Genomic DNA, 22,975 nt, shown 5'->3' on the forward strand with positions numbered 1-22,975 from the left:
CTTCAAAATTCTATACTAATGTACCATTAACTGCTCTTATTTAACGTTGGAATTCTAGTTTTAATTACAGTAATATAAAAACTAATTTTTATCGTCTTTGTCGATCATTTCCAAGGTGGTTTAACAAAAATACAAAAAATCAAAAATGATATTCAAAACACTTTTGTCGTTCTAAGTAAACTTGTAAAGTAGCCGAAGATTTATCTTTCTTAACGACTTTTAGAAGTATATATATTATGTATTATATGTATTAAGAAAATTTTTTCTGATTTGTGATTATTGCTGCGCACTAATTAGTCTTGATAGTTGACACGTGCAAAGTTTGTTTGTATACATGCAATGCTTGTACTTGTGATCAACATAATGCATTTTGCATAAATATTAATAATAATAACAGATAATACCCGTTCCCTATTTATAATCTGTTGTTATTTGAAAAATAAATAAATTAATAAGATATTTAACATTTTAATTTATTTTAGGGAGAATTTTTGAAAAAATGGGACAAAGATTAAGTAAATATAGAAAAAAAAAGCGTATACGTAAAGATAAAGGTAAAATCATATAAGAATGTACATTTAATACAAATTTGAATTCTAAAATTTTAACAAATTTACAATATAATAGAACTAGTTTCCAGTAATACCAAGAAAATTGAAGAAAGTAGTATTGAAGAATTCGAAGGAAGTAATATTGAGGAATTCGAAGGAAGTAATACCAAGAAAATTGAAGAAAGTAGTATTGAAGAATTCGAAGGAAGTAATATTGAGGAATTCGAAGGAAGTAATATTGAGGAATTTGAAGGAAGTAGTACCAAGGAATCTAAAGAAAGTGATATCGAGGAATTTGAAGAAAGTGGCACCAAAGAATTTGAAGGAAGTAGTACCAAGGAATCTGAAGGTATATCAAACAAGCTGAAATATTAAATTTTTATTTGTAAATAAATTAAATACTATCTATAATTATACCCTAATATACAACTATAATTTAAACTGACTATATTATATATTAAATAATTTAGCTCGTAAGTTAATAGATTATCTTATAATTGAATTACTTATTTTTGTTATATTACATATAACTAAATAATTCATTTAATGATTAATAATACTATAGTTAGTAAGTTACTAGCTATTTATTTTTACTGTCATATATAAAATCCAAATAACCAATTCTTTAAATAATTATATAATAATTAATGTTGCTACAGATGGTGGGTTATTTAATTTTATTATATTTATATGATATTTATAATATTTCATATTAATAATACATTCCTTATTTGAATAATTAGATTGTAAGTTATATATTTAATTTTAAATATACATTGTAATATTCATATCCAACTAATTTTTCATCTAAAATTATGAATAATCAATAATGATATAGGGTGTAAGTTATTGTATCTTTTTTATATTTCTATTTATTTATACATTTTAAATTTAATTAACTGTAGTTCTTTATTTATGTATAGTTAATAATAATACAGTAGTTTGTAAGTTATGATTTATATAATAATGTAATAATTTATTTCATATAATTTAATTAACTAAATTTTTATTTATAAAAATTATTTGGTAATTTACTTTAGCTGGTAGGATATTTATTAATAATATCATTATATTTACATATATATATATATATATTGCTAAATTCTTCATTTAAAAATTTGTTTAATAATATAGGAGGTAAGTTATTTGTTTAATTATTCTTTTATTTATGTATATTCATATATAATATAAACTAACTAGGTTTTTATTTAAAATTATTTTAGATTGTAATTATTATTTGTTTAATTTTATTATTTTAGTAATTTAGATTTACTTTAATTTAAAATAATATGATTTTTTATTTAAAAATTATTTGATGACTTATTTAGTTTGTAAGTTATAAATTATTTATTTAATTTATTTTTAATATATAAACTAATTTAAGTTTTATTTACAGACTGTAAGTCATAAGTTATATGTTATATTAGAATAGTTACTACATAGAGTATACTAATATATTTAAATTTTTTATTTTGACAATTTACTTTAGTCAGTAAGTTATAAGTTATTTATTCATATATTAACATTTTAATATGAATTTAAATTAACCAAAACTTTATTTAAAAATTATTTTTAGATCGTAAGTTCTAAATAAGTTCAGTTATTTAATTAATTTTGTTGCAATTCTATATTAACATATAATTAATTTTTTCATTTAAAATTTATTTGTCAATTTATTTTAGTTGGTAAGTACAAGTTATTATTTTATATAAAATTAATCACATTTATATTTATAAAATTTTTTAATTTATTATTATATATGTATTTAATTGCTTTAACTAAACTGATTAAACTTTTATTTAAATATTATTTAGATCGTAAGTTATATAATTTTATTAATTAATTTTATTAAAATATGATTTAACTAAATTTTTTTTTATAAAACATTTATAGATGGTATGCTATACGAGCTATAAATTTTCATTTTATATTTAAAATATTTATGTACAATTATCTAAACTAATTAAATTTTTTATTTAAAATTGTTTGATAATTAGTCAGTAAGTAAATTTATATTATATATTAATTTATTATATTTAATTTAAATGGCTAAATTTTTTTATTTAAACTATTTCAGATCGTAAGCTATTTACTTAATTTCAGTTTATTTTATATTATATATTTAATTAATTAAATTTTATTTAAAAAATAATCAATACTAATAGAACGTAAGTTATAATTATCTATTAATTCTATTGTGTTTGCATAATACTTATATATAAATTAAATTATCTAAATTCTTGATTTAAAAATTATTTAGATCGTAAGTTATATAATTTATTATATCTTACTATATTTACATATAATTTTAAATAACTTAAATATTTAATTTCAAATTTTATTTTTATAATAGAAAGTAAGTCATAAAATTATTTATTTAATCTTATTATACTTATTATTAATATACTTATGTGATATTTAAATTAACTAATATTTTAAAATTTAATGATAATACAGGAAGTAAGTCATAAATTATTTATTTAATTTATTATATACTTATATGATATTCATATATAATTTCAACAATTTTTTTTTTTAAAAAAAATTGGTTAATAACTAATAATAGGAAGTAAGTTATAATTAATTATAATTACATATTATATTTATATATAATTTGAATTAACAATTTTTTTTGGATACTTAATTTACTATAGTTGGTAATTATAAATTATTTATTAAGTTTTATTATATTTACATAATGTTTATATATAATTAACTAATTCAATTTTATTTAAAAAATTATTAATGATTTTCAGTTGGTATGTTATATATTATTTATTTATTTTATTATATATATACTAGTATATACTAAGTTGATTAAATTTGTTTAAAATTTTTTAGATTGTAAGTCATAAATTAGTATCTATTTGTTATATTATATTTATATAATATTAATGTTTGGTTTAAACTAATTAAATTTTTTATTTATAATTGTGCTAGATTGTAAGTTATTCATTTAAATTTTTATAAATTATATTATTTAAGCTAATCAAATTCTTTATTAAAATTTTAGATTGTAAGTTATAAATAATTATTACTTCTATTTTATAATAATCATAAATAAGTTAAACTAATTCGATTTTTTATTTTAGATAGTAAGTTAATTTAATTATTATATTATTTTATTTATGCAATTTATACTAATTATTGAATGTTTATTTAATAACTATTTTAGATAGTAAGCTAAGTTATTTATTTAATTTATTATATTTATATACTAATTTATATAATTTAAGCTAAATACATTTTATTAAAATATTGTTTGACAATATACAGTAGAAGGTAAATAATTGATAATATTTACATATAATTTAAACTAACTAAGTTTTTTATTAAATAATTGTTCGGTTTCTTATTTTAGAACGTAAGTTATAAGCTATTTATTAATTTGTTATTGATATTTATATAATGTTACATATAATTTGAACTAACTAAATTGGTTATTTAAAATTATTTGATAATCTATTTAGAACGTAAGTTTTAAATTATTTATTTAATTCTATTAATATATATTTATGTAATATTACATAGTTTAAACTAATTAAATTCTTTATTTGATAATTTATTTAGAACGTAAGTTTTAAGTTACTTATTATTATATATTATAATATTTAGGCCATTTAAAACTAATAATTAGTTTAATATCCTTTCTTGATGAAATAATTTAAATAATTTAAACAAATATGATAATTAAATTTTGGAAATTTTTGGTAAAATTGGAAATCTTTAGTACTACTAAATTTTAGAAAGAGAAGGTTGCTTTGAATATATTGGGTATATATGTTATGTTTTAATTTACTCTAAAGTTGAAGGGAAGGATGTTAAACTAAAAATTAATTTGGAATGGCTTTACATATAATTTAAACTAACCAAGTTCTTTATTTAAATAATTGTTTTGTGACTTATTTTAGAATGTATGTTATAAGTTATTTAATTCTATTACTTTGTATAGTATTTTAAGTATTTTACTAATCAAATTTTTTATTTAATAATGTAGCATGTAAGTTATTATTTATATCTATTGTTATATATTTATATAATAGTTATAGTTATATTAACTGAATTTATTATATTTAAAAAAATATTACATTAGTTGGTAAGTCATTAATTATAAATTAATTTATATACAAATTTATACAAAAACTAAGTTTATTTTTTTAAAAAATTATATTTTAATTTCATCAGAGTAAGTAATAATAATATTTTTTTTTAATTTTAAATTTTAATATATATTTTAATATAAATTAATATAAATTAAATTTATAGATTTGGAAAAAGTGGAAATGCAATTATAGATGATTTTATTTTTGAAAAGAGGTTAAAATGGATTCCTTATAATAAATTTAAAAATGTTGAATATCTTGATAAAGGAGGATTTGGTACTGTATACAAAGCTATTTGGTCAAATAATAATGGAGATAGAGAAGTAATTTTAAAATGTCATAATGATTTAAATGATAATAGTTTAAATGAATTTTTAAATGAAGTATGATAGTATATTATTTATTTTTTTTTAATTTAAATTATAATTTATACTCATATTATTATTATTTTTTTTTATAGTGGAAATATCATGAAAGTTGCTTAAATTCATCTGAAATCATTAATTTTTATGGATTTACAAAAGATCCAGATACATTAAGATATATGGTAGCAATGGATTGTGCAAACATGGGTAATTTAAGAGCAAATTTAACAAAATTAGTCGAAAATAATTGGAAACAAAAATTACATATGTTGCATGATATTATTGCTGGGCTTAATGAGATACATAATCAAAATCTTATTCATTGTGACTTTCATGATGGCAATATTTTATTACATAATGATGAGAATGGAGATAAAGTTTATATTAGTGATTTAGGACTATGTCGACCTGTAAAATCGTTTTTGAAAAAGCATAATATTTATGGTGTTATGACATTTATGGCTCCTGAAGTTTTAAAAGGCAACCCGTATACTCCAGCTAGTGATATATATAGTTTTTCTATGATTATGTGGGAATTTACGTCTGGGATATCACCATATAATAATAGAGGACATGATATGGATTTTTGTTTAAGTATTTGTAACGGTGAACGTCCTGAAATTATTAAAAATTCTCCACAATGTTACGTAGATTTAATGAAAAAGTGTTGGAATGAAGTTCCATTAAACAGACCATCTTCTGAAGAAGTTTTAGATATTATTGAAAAATGGATTTTTCTCCCTTATGGAAAGAAAATCGAAGATATTAATGAAGAGTTAAAATGTAATGTTTTGGAATTTATAAATGCACCAATTGGACATAACAAACTTGCTACTAAATCTCATCCTAAAGCAAGTTATACAAGTCTCTTATCTAATTTTACTAATAAAGAATTGAATAAAATTCCTGAAAGTGAAGATTCACAAGCGTATCATTCAAATTTGACTAAATTATTAGGTATATACTAAAATATAAAAATTAATCTTGTAAATTATTTATGCGAAATTAATTAATTTATTTATTATTATTTAGATGTAAATAATAGTGCAAAGTTGAATGAAATTCTTGAATCTGAAATGAGTATGAATAATTGTAATTTGAATGATTATTTTTATATGGATTAATTTTGTTACATATTTTTATACAGATGAAATTTATTTGTATTTATATAAAACTTTTTAAAGTTTTATTATAGCTCTTCAATTGATATTTGATTATTATTGTTGTTTTTTTAATCATATTATGTAGAATTATTTAAACACCTAGGTTATAGTAATAATATGTTTTGCAGGTTTCTTAGCACTGACATAACAACTATTGAATATATACATTTTCTTTCATTATATTTAGAATTATTTAAACACTAAGACTAGAGTAGTAAAATGTTTACAAATTTCTTAGTTTATAATTTAAATAGTTCTTTCTTTTTAGTTATTGAATAAACATTATTATTGGGTTTTATTTAAAATATATTGATAACTTGTTAAAATACTTTTTTTTTAATTATGGAAAGCACGAATTATTATATCTTAAGATTGGATAAAAAATTTTTAATAAGTAAAATATCGAAAGAGTAAAAAATAAAAAAAAAAATTGAAATACATTATTAGTAACAAAAATTTGTATATTTTTTTATCATGAATATTTACAGAATGTGTTTGGATCTTGATAAATACTTTAAAGCGGTTTATAATGTATAGTAAATTTAACAGGAAAGGACCTTTAGAAATTGTATTCATAATCAGCTTAAATATATAATCCAGAAGTTACAGTATATAAATAAATGAAAATAAAAAGAATTGGACTAAATAAAATAAAATCAATTTTTAAACTTCAGATTCCATGGTAAAAATTTTATTTTCATAAATTTGTAAGATATATATAAACATTATATCTAAAGATACATCATTTATAAGGACTATATAAATATAAAAATTTTGGCCATAAATTCGTCTGAAAAAGTGAAAATGTATTTAATAGTAAGAATATGATAGTATATACTGTACAAATTAAATAGAAGTTAGGAACTTACCGAGTAAAATGGTCCATCTATAGTTATTTAATCAACTATGTCATCCAGGAACTAAAAAAACAAATTATTTATTTTATATCTTAAATAATAAAGTTATTGTTAATAAACTTACTGTCTAAATCATGATTAATATCATCTTCCACAAATTCAATTATATAAACAATTTATAAATAATTAGAAATTATAAATAAAAAAAAAATTTTAAATTTAAAATAAAAATATATGTATTGATCGATTACCTATTGTACCATTATTGCTCGTTTCCGTACTAGTCACTTTTGTAGAATTTTCATTATTAAAAAAAGAAATTATTACTTATATGATTAATTGGTTATAAATAATTTACCTTGTGCATCAGTATCATTGACATTATTATCTTGAATGCCTAATAATTAATTTATCGTAAATAAAAAATAAAGTTTAAACAAATTTATTTGTCACGTTATTAATTTTTTTTTTTTTTAGTAAAATTTATTAGTATTGCAAGGTAAACATTCTTACCTTGCACTTCATCATCATCACATTTGATATCTTGAAAGTCTTGAATACCCCTCATTCTTCCTAATTTAACTAATTTACTAAAAACTTGACTAATTGATGGTCTTTTATTTGGTTCAGGATCCCAACATGATTTATATAATTTCAAGTATTCGTCAGGTGTATCAGGTACTGGTTCCTCCCTATGCCCACCTATTAAATCATGTCTTAAAAGATCTCCACCAATATTTCTATTGGCAAAAGGAGATTTACCACTAGATATTTCCCACATAAGAACGCCTAAACTATAAATATCAGACTTTTCATTGTATTCATAAGAATAATTCGCTAATCGTTTAGGATCAATATATGGAAGTGATCCAAATACACCTGAATAACTATATGTTTGAGTTTCCATACTTTTTGCAATACCAAAATCAATAATTTTAGCTTCTCCTTGATGTACTACTATATTTCCAGAGTGTAAATCTCGATGAAGAATTTTTTCTCCCTGAAGAAATTTTATTCCTTCAGTAATCTGGTAAGCCAACTTGATTTTATCATTCCAAGTTAATTCCGAAAAATGATTATTAAGATACTGATGTAAATTTCCACCATCAGCACACTCCATTATGAGCAAATATTCTTTTGTTTTTTCATCTATAAATGAAATTAAAATGAACCTTCATTTATTACACTTGTAATAATGTTAATATATAATGTTGGTAAATAATTTAAGCTTACCTAAACTTATACCTAGAATACGTATTATTCTTTGACAAAAATTCAGTCGTCCATGCATTTTTAATTCATGAATAAAAGCTTCAGTCGGCTTATTATTAATTGATTCATTATTTTTTAATCTTTTACAAATAACATAATTATCTGTTTTTTTCCATATTGCTTTTGAAATAATGCCAAAATTACCTCCATCAATATATCTTATATCTGATAATTCATCAATATTAATAAATTTAACTAATTTATGTTTTTTAATTAAATTAAACAACTCTAATCCTGAATTTTTATTCATTGCTTCTAATTTATTAAAAATTTGATTAATTGTTGGTCTTGCATTTGGCTCAGAATGCCAACATGATTCATATAAATTAAAGTATTCTTTAGGAATATTAGGGATTCGGGTTTCTCTATAACCATTAATTATTTGATTTTTTGAAATATTTTCAGCTTCAGGAGGATAACCACTAGATAATTCCCACATAAGAACTCCTAAACTATATATATCCGATTTCTTATCAAGTTCATAAGAATAGTTTTCTAGAAATTTAGGATCAACATATGAAATCATTTCATCATCATTAAAATAATCAGTTTCTACACTTTTTACAATATCAAGCATAATTTTAGCTTCTTTTTTGTGTATTACTATATTTTTAGGATGCAAATTTTGATGAATAATATCTGCATCATGAAGAAACTTTATTCCTTCAGTAATTTGATATGCTAACTTTATTTTATCATCCCAAGTTAATTCCGAAAAATGGTCTTTAAGATACTGGCGTAAATTTCCTCCATTAGCATATTGCATAATCATTAAAAATTCATTTACATTTATATCTGCAAATAAAATAGTAAAAAATGAATATTCATTATATAAACATAAATAAAAATAATATTTATTATTATATGAGCTTACCTAAACTTATGCCAAATATACGTACAATCCTTGAACAGAAACTGAATTTTCTATATATCTTTAATTTGTGGATGAAAGCTTCATTTAGTTGGTCACATTTATATTTTTTACAAATAACTGGAAAGGAAGAGTCTTTTTTTTCCCAAGTAATGTTTCCGTTAACATTTGATAATTCATTTATATTAATAATTAAGATTGCTAAATAATTATTTCTAATGGAATCGATCAATTCTTCAGGCTTCAAATTTGTTTTTATTTGAGTATATAACATTTTTCCTAATTTACTAAAAACTTGATTAATAGATGGTCTTTCGCTTGGTTCAGGATCCCAACATGATTTATATAAATCTGAGTATTCATTAGGGGTATTAGGAATTGATTTTTCTCTATAACCACTTATTATTAATTGAATTTCTAAAGATTTCTCAGTCTCACTATAAATAAAGGGAGGTCTACCACTAGATATTTCCCAAATAAGAACTCCTAAACTATAAATATCTGATTTCTTATCATATTCATAAGACCGATCATCTAAAATTTTGGGATCAATATATGGAATCATTTCATTCAAATAATCAGATTCTGTACTTTTTGCAATATCAAGTATAATCTTAATTTCTTTTCTATGTATTAATATATTTTTAGAATGTAAATTTTGATGAAGAACATCTTCATCATGGAGATATTTAATACCTTCAGTGATTTGATAAGCAAATTTTAATTTATCATTCCAAGTTAATTTTAAAAAATGATTTTTAAGATACTTGCGTAAGTTTCCACCATCAGCATATTGCATAATGAGTAAGTATTCTTTAGTATTTTCATCTGTAAATAAATAATAAATGAAAGTTTGTTACAAAGCAATAAAATTACTTAAGTAGGTAAAGCTTACCTAAACTTATGCCTAATACACATAAGATTCTTAAACAAGAATATAATTTTTTATGCATCTTTAATTCATAAAAGAAGGTTCTATCCAGTTGGGTACTTTTAAATCTTTTGCAAGCAACTATAATATCTGTTTTTTTTATTTTCAAAATAGCTTTTGAAATCTTGCAAAATTGGTCATTATCAATAGGAGGAATTATTTTTAATTCATTGATATTTCTAATATTAACCAAATCATTTTTTTTAATATATTTGATCATTTCTAATGGTTCTAAATTGCTGTTTTCTGCTTCTTTAGTAATCATTTCTAATGATTCTAAATTGCTATTTTTTGCTTTTTGAGTAATCATTTCTTGGAAATTAGATTTAGAATAATCCTTATCAGCAGCAATAAATTCTAAACATATTAAATTTAATGGGGTTGGGTATTTGTTGTGATAAATTGATGACCATAAGTTCAATAAAGAATAGTATACTTCATGAATATTAGGACGTAAATCTGGTTCAGTATTCCAACATTTTTCTACTAAGTTTTTAAAACTTTTTGGAATATTATCTGGAATAAGTGGTCTTAATCCAAAGCAAATATCAAAAGTTAGACAATGGTTAAAATGATTAAAATGGGATGCAGAATAATAAGGTGGAATTTTTCCTGTTCCAATAGCATGCATAATCATTCCAAATGAATAAATATCACTAGCCTTTGTATAAGGTTGATCAACTAAAATTTCTGGTGCCTTATAAGGATACCATCCACCTTTTTCATTTGTATTTAATAAAGTCAGAGCTTTGCATTCCAAAAATGTTTCTATTGCACAAAATTTATCATCAAATACTAGTATACTGGATGGATTCTTATAATATTTATGAACATATCCAGCATTGTGCAATGCTTTTAAATCTTCGGAAAGATAAAGTAGTAAATGCAATTTCATCTTCCAGTTTAAATTATTGAAGTTATGGGAAATATAATCTGTCAATGATGAAGTGTTTTTATGAAATTGTTTTACAATAAAATAATCATTACTGACAGGATCTTTGGAGATTCCATAAAATTGAACCAATAAAGTATATTCTTGAGTATGGCAATCCAAATATATTTTAAGCTATATAATTATAATAATTATAATAAATACTATTTCTAACAAACAATTAAAATAAATTAGTATCAATTTACCTCATTTAAAATTTCATTAATTTGTGCAATATCATCATCATTCTTATTTAATTTGATAATAACTTTAGTTTCAATTCTTTCATATTTTTCGTTTTGTTGGTTCCATATTCTTGGTCCATCTTTCCAAATAGCTGAATATACTGTATTTGTTTTACTTTCTGACTTTATATCTAAGATATTTTCAAGTTTATAAAAAGGAATCCATTCCAAAAAAGTTTGAGATCTTGTAGAATTTAATTGTGCACCTTGAAGAAATGTATCAATTTTTTCATCTTTACTAGTCCAATTTTCAAAATTTTCTTTGCATTGTTTTTGTTCACATGGTTGACACCATTGATAATGGCTTCTTGGCTGTTTACATTCTATGCATATTCCATATAAACCTTTTTTCAATTTTTCTAGAAATAAATAAATTTTAATTGTATTTACATGATTAGAATTTGTAGATTAAAAAAATTAAATAACTTTAAAAAAAATAATATGCATGTTCAATTATTTTATATTCACTTAGTTCTGTAATCACTTTGTAGACATTTATTATTAAAGAAATTATTATTTATAGATTTTATTTAATTAGTATTAAAAAAGAAATTCATACCTTGTACACTGACATTATTATTATTATCATCTTGAATATCTTGAATACATATTATATTAATATTTATTTTAGTACAAATTACTCTTTTAATTATATTTTTTTTATTACTTCAATTATTACCTGCATTGTTTATATTCACTTCTGTAGTCACTTTTGTAGAAATTTATTATTAAAATAAAAGTTACTTACTACTTATAAATTTTATTTCAATTATTAACAAAAAAAAAATTCATACCTTGCGTACCAACATTATTAAATTCATTATCATCTTGAATACCTTGAACGTACATTGTTAATATATATTTTAGCACAAATTGCTCTTTCAATTATATTATTTATTATTATATTATTACCTTGCATATTATCATCATCACATTCGATATTTTGAAAGTCTTGAATACCTCTCATTCTTCCTAATTTAACTAATCTATTGTAAACTTGAATAATTGATGGTCTTGTATTTGGTTCAGGATCCCAACACGATTTATATAATATCAAGTATTCATTAGGTGTATCAGGTACTGATTCTTCTCTACGTCCAGCTAATAAACCTGATCTTAAAAGACTTTCATTTATGTCATTAATAAAAGGAGGTCTACCGCTAGATAGTTCCCACATAAGAACTCCTAAACTATAAATATCAGACCTATCATTATATTCATAAAAAGAATCCTTTAATCGTTTAGGATCAATATATGCAATCATTCCAATTACGTCTGAATGTAGATTCGTTTGAGATTCAGTACTTTTTGCAATACCAAGACTAATAATTTTAGCATCTCCATGGAGTATCACAATATTTTTAGAATGTAAATCTTGATGAAGAATATTTTCTCCATGAAGAAATTTTATTCCTTCAGTAATCTGATAAGCCAATTTGATTTTATCATTCCAAGTTAATTCCGAAAAATGATTCTTAAGATATTGCCGTAAATTTCCACCATCAGCATACTCTGTTATGAGTAAATATTCTTTTGTTTCTTTATCTATAAATGAAATTAAAATGAATCTTCATTCATTACACTTTGAATAATGTCAATATATAATGTTGATATATAATTTAAGCTTACCTAAACTTATACCTAGAATACGTATTATTCTTTGACAAAAATTCAGTCGTCCATGCATTTTTAATTCATGGATAAAAGCTTCAGCCGGCTTATTACTAATTGATTTATCATTTTTTAATCTTTTACAAATAACATAATTATTTGTTGTTTTCCACATAGCTTTTGAAATAATGCCAAAATGACCTTCATCTATAGGTCTTATATCTGATAATTCACTTTCATCAATCAATTTAACTAATTTGTACTTTATAATAAAATCAATCAATTCCGATTCTGAATTTTCATTCATTTCTTCTGATTTATTAAAAGTCTTGAAATACTTCCACTGACCACTTGACCAAAATTTTGCTAAAGGAAAAGTCAAGAAAAAACGGCTGATACTCTCGGCAAAATATTTAAAAAAAGAATTAAAAATTGAGTCGTATTACACACAAAAAAGGTTTAGTGATGTCTTTTATAATAAACAAATTCTTTTTTAGTAAATTTTTTCGAAGTATTGGAAGTCTACCGGTACGAACGTTTAAGGAAAAATAGATAAAGTTTTTAGAAAGCCTGCAAAGCTTTAAATTTTTTGAAACTATAAATAGAAACACAATTGAATATGGAACAGTAGAGCTTTTATTAAAGTGTAATGCAGAAATAGCTTATAAGATATATCAAAAGATATAAAGATCTTAGGGAATAAAATTTTGACCTTCGCAACTGGCTTTGTGAAAGAACAAAGAACTCCCGTCAATATTTCAAAAAAGGAAACGGAGCTCGGAGAAAATAGGGGAATAACTAATGAAGTAGGATCAGTACAGAAAGATTTAAATTTAGTAAGATCTGAACTTAAAAAGGTTAGAAGAAAATGGGCGTTCAATTGGTATTACAAAAAGAACGATGATCGACTGATTAGGAAGATTGTAGAAGTTTCCATTGTTCCATTGAAGATCAATCCAATACAAAAATTTATGCAGATGTACGTGACATCTAGAACTCGGCCCGTACGGTATTTCAGACTTTGGAGAAATTATTCCGCCATCTTAATAGCGTAAACTCTAATTCTTTTTTAAAAAAAAACAATTTACTAAAAATTATTGTGGTAGTTGTATGATTGGAAGGATGAAATCCTGATATTGATAAGCCTATAAAGATACAATTTATGAATAGGTACTATTTGATAGATTTGAATGGTACACTATAATTTATTTTGCAACATGATTATTCATCATATTATGTAATAATGAAAGTTAAAGATTGGATTCTAAACCTAAGTTGCCTTGAAATTAAATGAATCACATTATATATCGGCTGAATATTTAAAGGAGGTTGTAAGAATGTTTTAATGTAACATGCTGATTAAAATACATTGAAACTTTTATAAATTAGAAAGAGTAGGTATTATCTATTTTTAGATATTTATGGAATGAAAAAAAGATCCGGATAATAAGGTATTTATGATCGACATGATAATTGCAGATAAAATGACTTAAAGATATTCTTTAGAAGAATTAAATTAAAACATTATCAAAAGATTTCACAATGGAAATATTTTACGAAATATATGCAACTTATTTTCCGGATTTTGGATTATCTGTAATAGAGAATCCTATAATTTTCTTCTGATATTAATAATATTTGTACAATTATGGCCTATTATCATCTTTTCATAAAAGAAAATATGCCATTATCTAAGCATTAGAAATATATAACGGACTTAAACAAATTTGGTCATAAATGTATGAATGGTTGGAAATAAGTTAAGGCTACTGTATTTTTAAAGAAGTTGACAAAGAGGTACCAAACATTTAAACTTCATATGAAAGAATCTCGCTGATGCTATTATCGCTGGTTATAAATAGCATATTGTTTTCTCTTTTTAAAATTAGTTTTTTTAATTTTTTCAAACCAAAAAATAAATGTTTTTTTATAATAAAATTTTCTTAACCTAAGATTTTTTTATTTCTAATAAGGCTTATTAAATATTTAATAATTTCAAATTTTTACAAATATATTTATTCGTTTATTTTAATTATTTTATATATTCATATCGTGTATATATATAAAGATTCTTGTAATTTGGATATATTAAAAACCTAAAATTGATCGCAAATGAATGGTGTCCGTATTTGAATAAAACTTGGTGCAAACTTTAGGTAACTAAAGTATATAATGTGTATTTTTACTTTTACAGGTTTACTTTTTGTATGATATTAAATTTAAAATGTCGTCAAAGACTTTTTACATACAGGAATTGTGGTACGTAAAATTTTTGTGGTACTGTAAAGACATAATGTGATGTTTTCACTAACGTTACTGATAAGTAAACCAAAAAACTGGTAAATCTAATTGATATGTCTAAGTTTTGCCATATATTCAAGGAAACAGAATAAGCTAAAAATCATAATATTTATTATTGAAAAAAAGAGTTTATGTACACAATAGTGCCATTAAGTAGTAAACTTCAAATTAAATAACAAAACTGGTAGTAGTTAGTAATTACAAATTATTGGATCTTGATTAATTTTTCTATTACAAATTTTCTTTTACTTATCTATTAACAATTTATATATTGTTATTCCACTCTTTTGTTATGAAAAATGATACGAATAACAAATAGATTACAAATAATTTAACGAGTATTAAAATAAAATAAATTTATGTATTTTCAGTACCAGAAAATTCCAAGTCAATTAATAGTGAATATATTAAGCCCATAAAAATACTTTGAATCGACATTGTAGAATATAATAACTGTTATGAAGATGGATTAACGATCTTGTTAAATTACTAAACACAAATATTCAACTAGTATATAGTATAGGCGTATATAAAAATCTATCTATTGTGTAAAGACGCTACTAATCTAAAATATTTTTTTTTAATTTTTTTTTTAATTTTTTTCGGCAATTACACTAGACAAGTAACATATATTTACATCATTAACATTACAAAACAATATAGAATAGTGTGAAACATTCTACATTTAACAGTATTTACAGGTAGTGACTTCGGTCAAAAGAACTTAATTTTATATTTTGTTTAGTGTGTAGTTTGTTTTTTCTTTCCTTAGCCTTTTACTCTCATGCGTAGTGGGCGGAACGTGTTCAGACATGTCCCTCTACAGGTTTATTTTTTGACACCAGGGTGGTGCTGTCAGATTTGGCAGTTTGGTTCACGATTTAGTTTAAAATTACTTTAGTCTTACGAACAGTTTGTCTCTGTAATTTGTATCGTGACTTTGTTCACATGGAAATTATAACATACTGTAGTATGATTCATGGTGTAATTTGAAATTTCTTTGTCTATTTCCTTTATTTTATGCACTTATATATAAATAAATATCCTTTCTCTTTATTGACAACTTACATAAGTTTAACAAAAGTAGTATACTGTAATGCTTAGGATATTTCATAATCTGTCATGATAATATGAATTATGTAAATATATAAGTATTTAATTTATTTTTTTTCTTCAGGATTAGAAAGTAAATATGAAAAAATTTTATTTATAGTTATGATAATAAGCCATAGAAAGTGGAATAATTGATGATGCATAACAACAAAAAACTCATTTCAAAAACTGTATTAATTTTATTGTTCAAAAAAACTAAAAAAGTTTTACACATACTTTATATCAGTGTTGAAACAAAATATAATGAAATTCATATTTAACATGATTTTATAATGAATATTTATAAAAATAAATAAAATACATTTTTTATAATAAGCAGAAAATAAGTAAAATAAGTTGATAATTTTTGTAGTAAAATTAATTCTGATCATTTTTCATCATCTAACCTATTGATATTTTAAAATTTCAATGTTTCTTATTAATAGAAAGTTGAAAATAAGAAGATTTAAGTGAATATTACTTACTCTGTAAAATCAATTGCAAGTCCTTCAGTATAAGGATTAAGTAACCGAGATGTATAAATAGCTTGTGGATGTGTTTGAGTAATTTTGGATTTATCTTCATTTGACCTGTTATTAAATTTTATCTCTCCAATTTTATCAAATTCTTTTATTTGAGAATAAATTTCACTATTTTGACTATTTTTATCATCATGAATATATTTACTAAATTCAACATTCCAAATCTCATTATTACATTTTTCTAAAATCTGATACAATTCATTAGCAGTTGGTCTATTTTCTATTTTGGTATCCCAACATTTAGAAATTAGGTCTGCAAGTAATTTTGGTACATCTTTAGAAATTGTTGGTCTAAGTCCTTTATATATTTTAATAGCTAAGGATTCATTATGAGAAATATCATTAAAAGGAATTTCTTCAGAAAGAAATTCATTCATTATTATTCCAAATGAGTAAATATCTGCTGCTTTAGTATATTGATATCCATGTAAAACTTCTGGTGCCGTATATGGTAATACTCCATAAATACCTTCTTCTTTAACTGATTGCTTTATTGCTGGTTGACACATTCCTAAATCACTTATAAATGAACCTCTATAAGATATTAATATATTACCTGAATGAAAATCTTTATGGATTAATCCAGCATTATGAATATCTAAAAGCCCCCTTGCAATTTGCATAAACATATCAATTCTTAATTTACAATCTATATAATTCTTAGAACTATTTATATAATTCCTCCAATTTCCTTCGCTGCAGTAATGTAATACCATTATATAATCTTTAGTATTTGGGTCTAAAGTTATTCCGTAACATTGAACAATATTATAAGTATAAATCTGAAGATGAACTTTAACCTAATTGATAAAATAAATTTTGTTAATGAATAAATGCAAGTATAGATTAAATAAATTAAATTACCACATTTAAAATAGTTGAACAAATATCAGAAGAATCAATCAAACGTTTCAATACATATTTATCATTTACTTTTCTATACCATTGTTGATTTCCAATATCCCAATACTCAATATGTCCTTCAGGCCATTCAGCTGAGTAAATCTTACTAAAACCACCTTTGGCAACATAAGTGATATTTTGAAATCTTTCATAAGGTATCCACTCAAAATATTTATAATAATGTGTAGCATTAAGTTGCGATTGTTGTATAAACTCATCAATATTTTTATTTCCACTAGTCCAATTTTTAAAGTTATCCTTAAATCTTTTAGCATTACAAGGTTGACACCAATATTCTCCTGTGCCAGGTTCATTACATTCTCCACATATTCCATATACTTGTTTTCTTTTTTCTAAATCTTCCAGATAAACTACTCTTTCATCTGCATCATCTGATTCAGTAGTTGAATTAATAGTAGAAATTGTGACATGGAGCTGATAATATCAAAAAAAAAAAAAAATTATTATTTAACTATAAAAATCAAATATACTCTAATTATTAATAATGTGAATTGATATTACCTGATATTCATCGAAAATAACTCTCTTCCATAAATTCTTCTGCTTTTTTTCCATACTAAATTAATTTGGATTATATAAGTATTATTTTAATTTTGGCTATATATGCGAATAATTTAATCAAATAAAAAATCCCAGAATTATAAGGAAAATTCAAATAAAAATACACAAATTTTAGTTAAACAAAAATTTGTAGTTAAGCAAAGTAAACGTAGTTCTTTTTAACTTTCTTTTTTTCAGGATTTAGATAGGCTTTTTTTATCTTTGTTTAGTAAGTTTAGTTTTGTAGTCACCACAGGATGTAGTATCTTTATTGTATAGATGTATTTGTCTTCTTACGCATAAGACGTTGAGTTAATATATTATTGTCCCGATGATTACAATAAAGAGAGAAAATTTTTTCTTTCATCAGTATTCTTAAAAAATATATATATATATTTTTTTCCCTAAAATAAATATAAAAATATAAATAGATTTGTACAACCATTGTACTAAGTTTAAACTATGCAGAAAAAAAAATATTGTACAAGACCAAATATAGATAAATATCATCACAAAAAAAAAAATTAATATTGTTCTAAGTAATCTAACTTGTAATGGTTACTTTAATAAGATAGTGCATCCTTATTGTTACACTTAAGTTTGCTACAAAATCAATATACTTTACAAATAATATTTCTCAATTTAACGATTATAGAATTGGTTCAAATACACTATACTGATACTTTTTTTCTTCTTTATATTCTAAATTGCAAAGACAAAAACCAATAATGAGTACAAGTAACACACTCATAATTGAAAATACTGAGGCTGCTCGTCTAAAACCGACGTTCTACAAGAATCATAAAAAATGCTGTGTAACCCATTTATTGCAAATGTATACGCAGTACTGTGACAACACAAGCTGTCTCAATAATAATTATATTCTTGGTAAAATAACATATGATAACAGATGTTAAGACAAAAACTACGCTCATTTATATTAATAAATAAATGTTTACGTAAATTAAAGTGAGTGAAATGATTTTATTTTGGAAAGTATTAATATGTGATAACATATATTCTCTAAGAGAATTAAAAGTTTATTTTGTCTATTTTTAAATATCGTGGTTACTATACATGCCACCCAAATTATTTTGGGCTGCCATAATTATAAGTAAAATCCCAAATTCAATTATGGCATCCCAAATTATTTTGGCACTTTACATAGTAAATTATATATAAACTAAATGAATTATGGCATCCCAAATTATAATTATGGCATTCCAAAATAATTTGGGCAGCATGTATAGTGGTTACATATTTATATTAAATACAAATGCATGTATTACATACAGTATATATTATTGGAGAAATCCAAACAAAAGAAAATATATCAAAAAAAAAATTGAAGGAAAACTCACACCATCAAAATAAAGATAAATAATAAAAAACATACATACAGTCCCCTCTCGATATAACGAACCCTAGGTTCCAGCTGATCAGGGCTTCGTTATAAGCAACTTCGTTAACACTATAACGAATTATTCGGTATTGTATAATGAATTCTTCGGTATAGGAATATCGGTTATACAGATCATGTGACTTGTTGATCTGATTACCGATAATTTAACATTTTTTTAAATCTTTTTTTTATAGGGGTGCTTTCTAAACTTCAAAATAGATGCCTAGAATGAGAAGTAAGTGGGAACTGGGGTTTTTTATATTAATTTCGTTTAAAAACATTTACTAATGTTCTTTTTTTTTTTTTTTATTGTAGGAAACTTCCTGGACTTCGAAATGGACGCCTGAGACGAGAAGTAAGTGGGGAACTCAATTTTTTTTATTTAAGAACATTTACTAGTGTTCTTTTTTTATTTTTTTATTATAGGGAACTTCCTGGACTTCGAAATGGACGCTTGAGACAAGAAGTAAGTGGGGAACTCAATTTTTTTTATTAATTTCGTTTAAGAACATTTACTAATGTTCTTTTTTATTTTTTTTATTGTAGGGACTTCGAAATGGACGCTTGAGACAAGAAGTAAGTGGGGAACTCAATTTTTTTTATTAATTTCGTTTAAGAACATTTACTAATATTCTTTTTTATTTTTTTTATTGTAGGGACTTCGAAATGGACGCTTGGGACAAGAAGTAAGTGGGACAACTCAATTTTTTCTTTTAATTTCGTTTAAGAACATTTACTAATGTTCTTTTTTATTTTTTTTTATTGTAGGGACTTCGAAATGGACGCTTGAGACAAGAAGTAAGTGGGACAACTCAATTTTTTCTTTTAATTTCGTTTAAGAACATTTACTAATATTCTTTTTTATTTTTTTTATTGTAGAAACTTCGAAATGAACGCTTGAGATAAGAAGTAAGTGGGACAACTCAATTTTTTCTTTTAATTTCGTTTAAGAACATTTACTAATGTTCTTTTTTTATTTTTTTATTATAAGGAATGCTTCCTGAAGTGTTCTATATAAAAATGTTTATTATAATTCCTTTTTTTTGTAGGAATGCTGTTTAACAATAACTGACTATATAATAAATAAATTATTAATGATATATTAATTTAACTAGGAGTGTCCTTACCCCTGTGATAAATATAAATTAATAACAATTCACATCGAATCCTAATACAACCGAATTAATGTAAATTAATGTAATTCTGCCTAAATATTAAATAAAATAGCCAGAATTATTAATCCTGATACGATCCTGATACAATCCTGATCCATAATTTAAATATAAAACACAGGGTGATATTTAATGTCATAATGCATCAATATTTATTAATAATTACATTTAATTATAAAGAAATTCTTCGTTATAACTGAAAAAAATTCGTTATAAAAAAAATCCGTTATATCGAGAGGCATTTTTATATAAGAAATTCATACACTTTACTTCGTACTATGTTATATGGTAAATAAATAGTAAACTTCGTTATATCAAGGTTTTTTTCATATTTAAAATCAGTACCACACTGTATGATCCGTTATATCGTGTTATTCGCTATATCGAGGTTTGCTGTAGAGAGGGGTAACTGTATATAAATAAATTAATACAATTTAAAATAAATAATTTTTTTTATTCTAGAAACTCTTCTTTATAAATTAGATATTAACAAAGTTTTTCTTCCAAAAGAGGAGATACGGGATGCTTAGTTGATCATTTATGTGTTTCCATTAATCTAATAATATTTTTTTTTTTCCATCAGCATTCAAATAATCATTAATATCAGGGTTATTTCAATGTTTATATGGGACTTATTACAGTAGTAGTAGTCAGTAATCGGTAAGACAAAAAGGAGTGTCGAGTAAGTATAGTATGATGTGAAATCGATATTTGAGTGAGTATGATTTAACTATACTCAAACGAAAAAAGTATTATATTTATATTTTTTTTATTTATATTAAATTATACTCAACTGCCATATTAAGTGAATTTTTATTAATCTAAATAATTAAAAAAAAATTTATCTGACGTACGTTTGGATTTGAAATATAATTAAAACCCGTGACACCGCCTGATCTATTTATGGTCAAAAACTTTCTGTGTGCATTCCAATCAACTAATCCAATTTCAGTTAATTTTCCCCTTTTCTTTCAGTTTTGTTTTCTTATTCTTTTTCCCGTTTAGGTTTAATTTTTTTTCCCAAACTGAAAAATTATTTTTGTTAAAACCGTTAGGCCGTAGTATTTTTTTTAAAAAAAAATCAATATAACATGTAGGAAATTGACCGACGTTAGTAGAAAGATGATTAAGATTTTTTTCAGTTAATTGAACGCTGGATAAATAGTTTTGATTTTCAAATTCATAAAAATCAAATATTTTTACAATCTTTTATAATTAATTAATTAATTGAAGAAATTGTTGATTTAATAATAGATTATTATAACACAAATCCATATCTCAAATTCTCTAAATAAGGTCGGGCAACAAAAATGAAACTTTTGGAAGAAGCTAAAGCAGCACATGCAGCAAAAGTGGAGAACAAAAGTATTAAACCAGTAACTCCTGTTGAGATGCACGAATACGAAACTGTAAACGCTTCTTGCGTGAAGAGACTGACAGAGAAAGAAACAGTGGCGGAAAAGTATAGAAGAACAGGTGTGATACCAAATCCTTTCACGGTCTCATCTTCTGATAAAGAAGAAATAAAAGAAGGCGGAAGAGGAAGAAAGTGATGAAGAAGGTTGGACAGTAAGTATCAACAAAAAATGAGGAGGTAAACCTGGTAGCTATAGTAAAGGTGGAGGAGGTAGACGTAGACACATTAACAAGTAGTTTCATTACATTACCAAACAATTTAACTGTAGTTGAGTAGTATTTTGAGGTGATCGTACATGTGGAGACCGAGCGGTAGGCCAAAGCGCCCGGTATGGAGAGATTGTTAGCGCTTGTTGGTGCTTGCAGTCATCAATTTCAATGTGTTTCTTTTTGTTTAATTTTTGTAATTTGTTATCCTATTGCACTTTACATAATAAAGAAATGCGCTTACGCGAGTTGTAAAAAAAAAAATAATAAAAATAAATAAGGCCGGGAAAAAAAATTTTTTAGATACTCATAACATAAAATTTTAAAAATGACATGGCCGGCCGGCATTTTTTTTATATATGTTACGTACATTGGCCAAAAACTTAAAATTACGTGATAAAAATTTTAAAAAAAAAATTCCATTTTTCGAAAAATTGACCCGGCCGGGTCACGAGAATCTAAATTTTTTTTTTTTGTCT

At 23.3% G+C, this 22,975-nt stretch overlaps 6 protein-coding genes across 6 annotated transcripts; 4 read left to right on the forward strand and 2 right to left on the reverse strand.

Annotated features, from left to right (window-relative positions):
* The first annotated feature begins 414 nt into the window (after positions 1-414).
* Positions 415-1,292, forward strand: OCT59_002121 (uncharacterized protein). Its single transcript, XM_066144288.1, has 4 exons — positions 415-554; positions 628-900; positions 1,022-1,024; positions 1,117-1,292. The coding sequence occupies exons 1-4, from the start codon at positions 500-502 to the stop codon at positions 1,155-1,157; spliced, it is 372 nt and encodes a 123-aa protein (XP_065995465.1). The 5' UTR covers positions 415-499; the 3' UTR covers positions 1,158-1,292.
* A 3,171-nt stretch (positions 1,293-4,463) lies between these two features.
* Positions 4,464-6,143, forward strand: OCT59_002122 (uncharacterized protein; the record flags this gene model as incomplete). The annotated part of the gene is made up of 6 exons (XM_025312359.2): positions 4,464-4,476; positions 4,549-4,555; positions 4,818-5,037; positions 5,115-5,226; positions 5,671-5,976; positions 6,052-6,143. The coding sequence occupies 6 exons, from the start codon at positions 4,464-4,466 to the stop codon at positions 6,141-6,143; spliced, it is 750 nt and encodes a 249-aa protein (XP_025189964.2).
* A 948-nt stretch (positions 6,144-7,091) lies between these two features.
* Positions 7,092-13,207, reverse strand: OCT59_002123 (uncharacterized protein; the record flags this gene model as incomplete). Its single annotated transcript, XM_066144289.1, has 14 exons — positions 7,092-7,102; positions 7,164-7,187; positions 7,291-7,326; positions 7,398-7,436; positions 7,553-8,188; positions 8,273-9,106; positions 9,186-10,010; positions 10,078-11,179; positions 11,251-11,648; positions 11,849-11,887; positions 11,969-11,998; positions 12,093-12,125; positions 12,202-12,834; positions 12,919-13,207. 14 exons carry the CDS (start codon positions 13,205-13,207, stop codon positions 7,092-7,094), a joined length of 4,929 nt encoding a protein of 1,642 aa, XP_065995466.1.
* A 3,474-nt stretch (positions 13,208-16,681) lies between these two features.
* OCT59_002124 (uncharacterized protein) lies at positions 16,682-18,314 on the reverse strand (the record flags this gene model as incomplete). Its single annotated transcript, XM_025333384.2, has 4 exons — positions 16,682-16,700; positions 16,779-17,635; positions 17,769-18,173; positions 18,261-18,314. 4 exons carry the CDS (start codon positions 18,312-18,314, stop codon positions 16,682-16,684), a joined length of 1,335 nt encoding a protein of 444 aa, XP_025189962.2.
* A 1,483-nt stretch (positions 18,315-19,797) lies between these two features.
* On the forward strand, positions 19,798-20,594 carry OCT59_002125 (uncharacterized protein; the record flags this gene model as incomplete). Its single annotated transcript, XM_066144291.1, has 8 exons — positions 19,798-19,809; positions 19,929-19,936; positions 20,017-20,056; positions 20,128-20,167; positions 20,248-20,277; positions 20,358-20,387; positions 20,470-20,499; positions 20,581-20,594. The coding sequence occupies 8 exons, from the start codon at positions 19,798-19,800 to the stop codon at positions 20,592-20,594; spliced, it is 204 nt and encodes a 67-aa protein (XP_065995467.1).
* Positions 20,595-22,183: 1,589 nt separating this feature from the next.
* Positions 22,184-22,426, forward strand: OCT59_002126 (uncharacterized protein; the record flags this gene model as incomplete). Its single annotated transcript, XM_066144292.1, has 1 exon — positions 22,184-22,426. One exon carries the CDS (start codon positions 22,184-22,186, stop codon positions 22,424-22,426), a length of 243 nt encoding a protein of 80 aa, XP_065995468.1.
* Positions 22,427-22,975: the final 549 nt, after the last annotated feature.

Source organism: Rhizophagus irregularis, chromosome 10 (assembly GCF_026210795.1).
Source record: "Rhizophagus irregularis chromosome 10, complete sequence".
NCBI lineage: Eukaryota > Fungi > Glomeromycota > Glomeromycetes > Glomerales > Glomeraceae > Rhizophagus > Rhizophagus irregularis.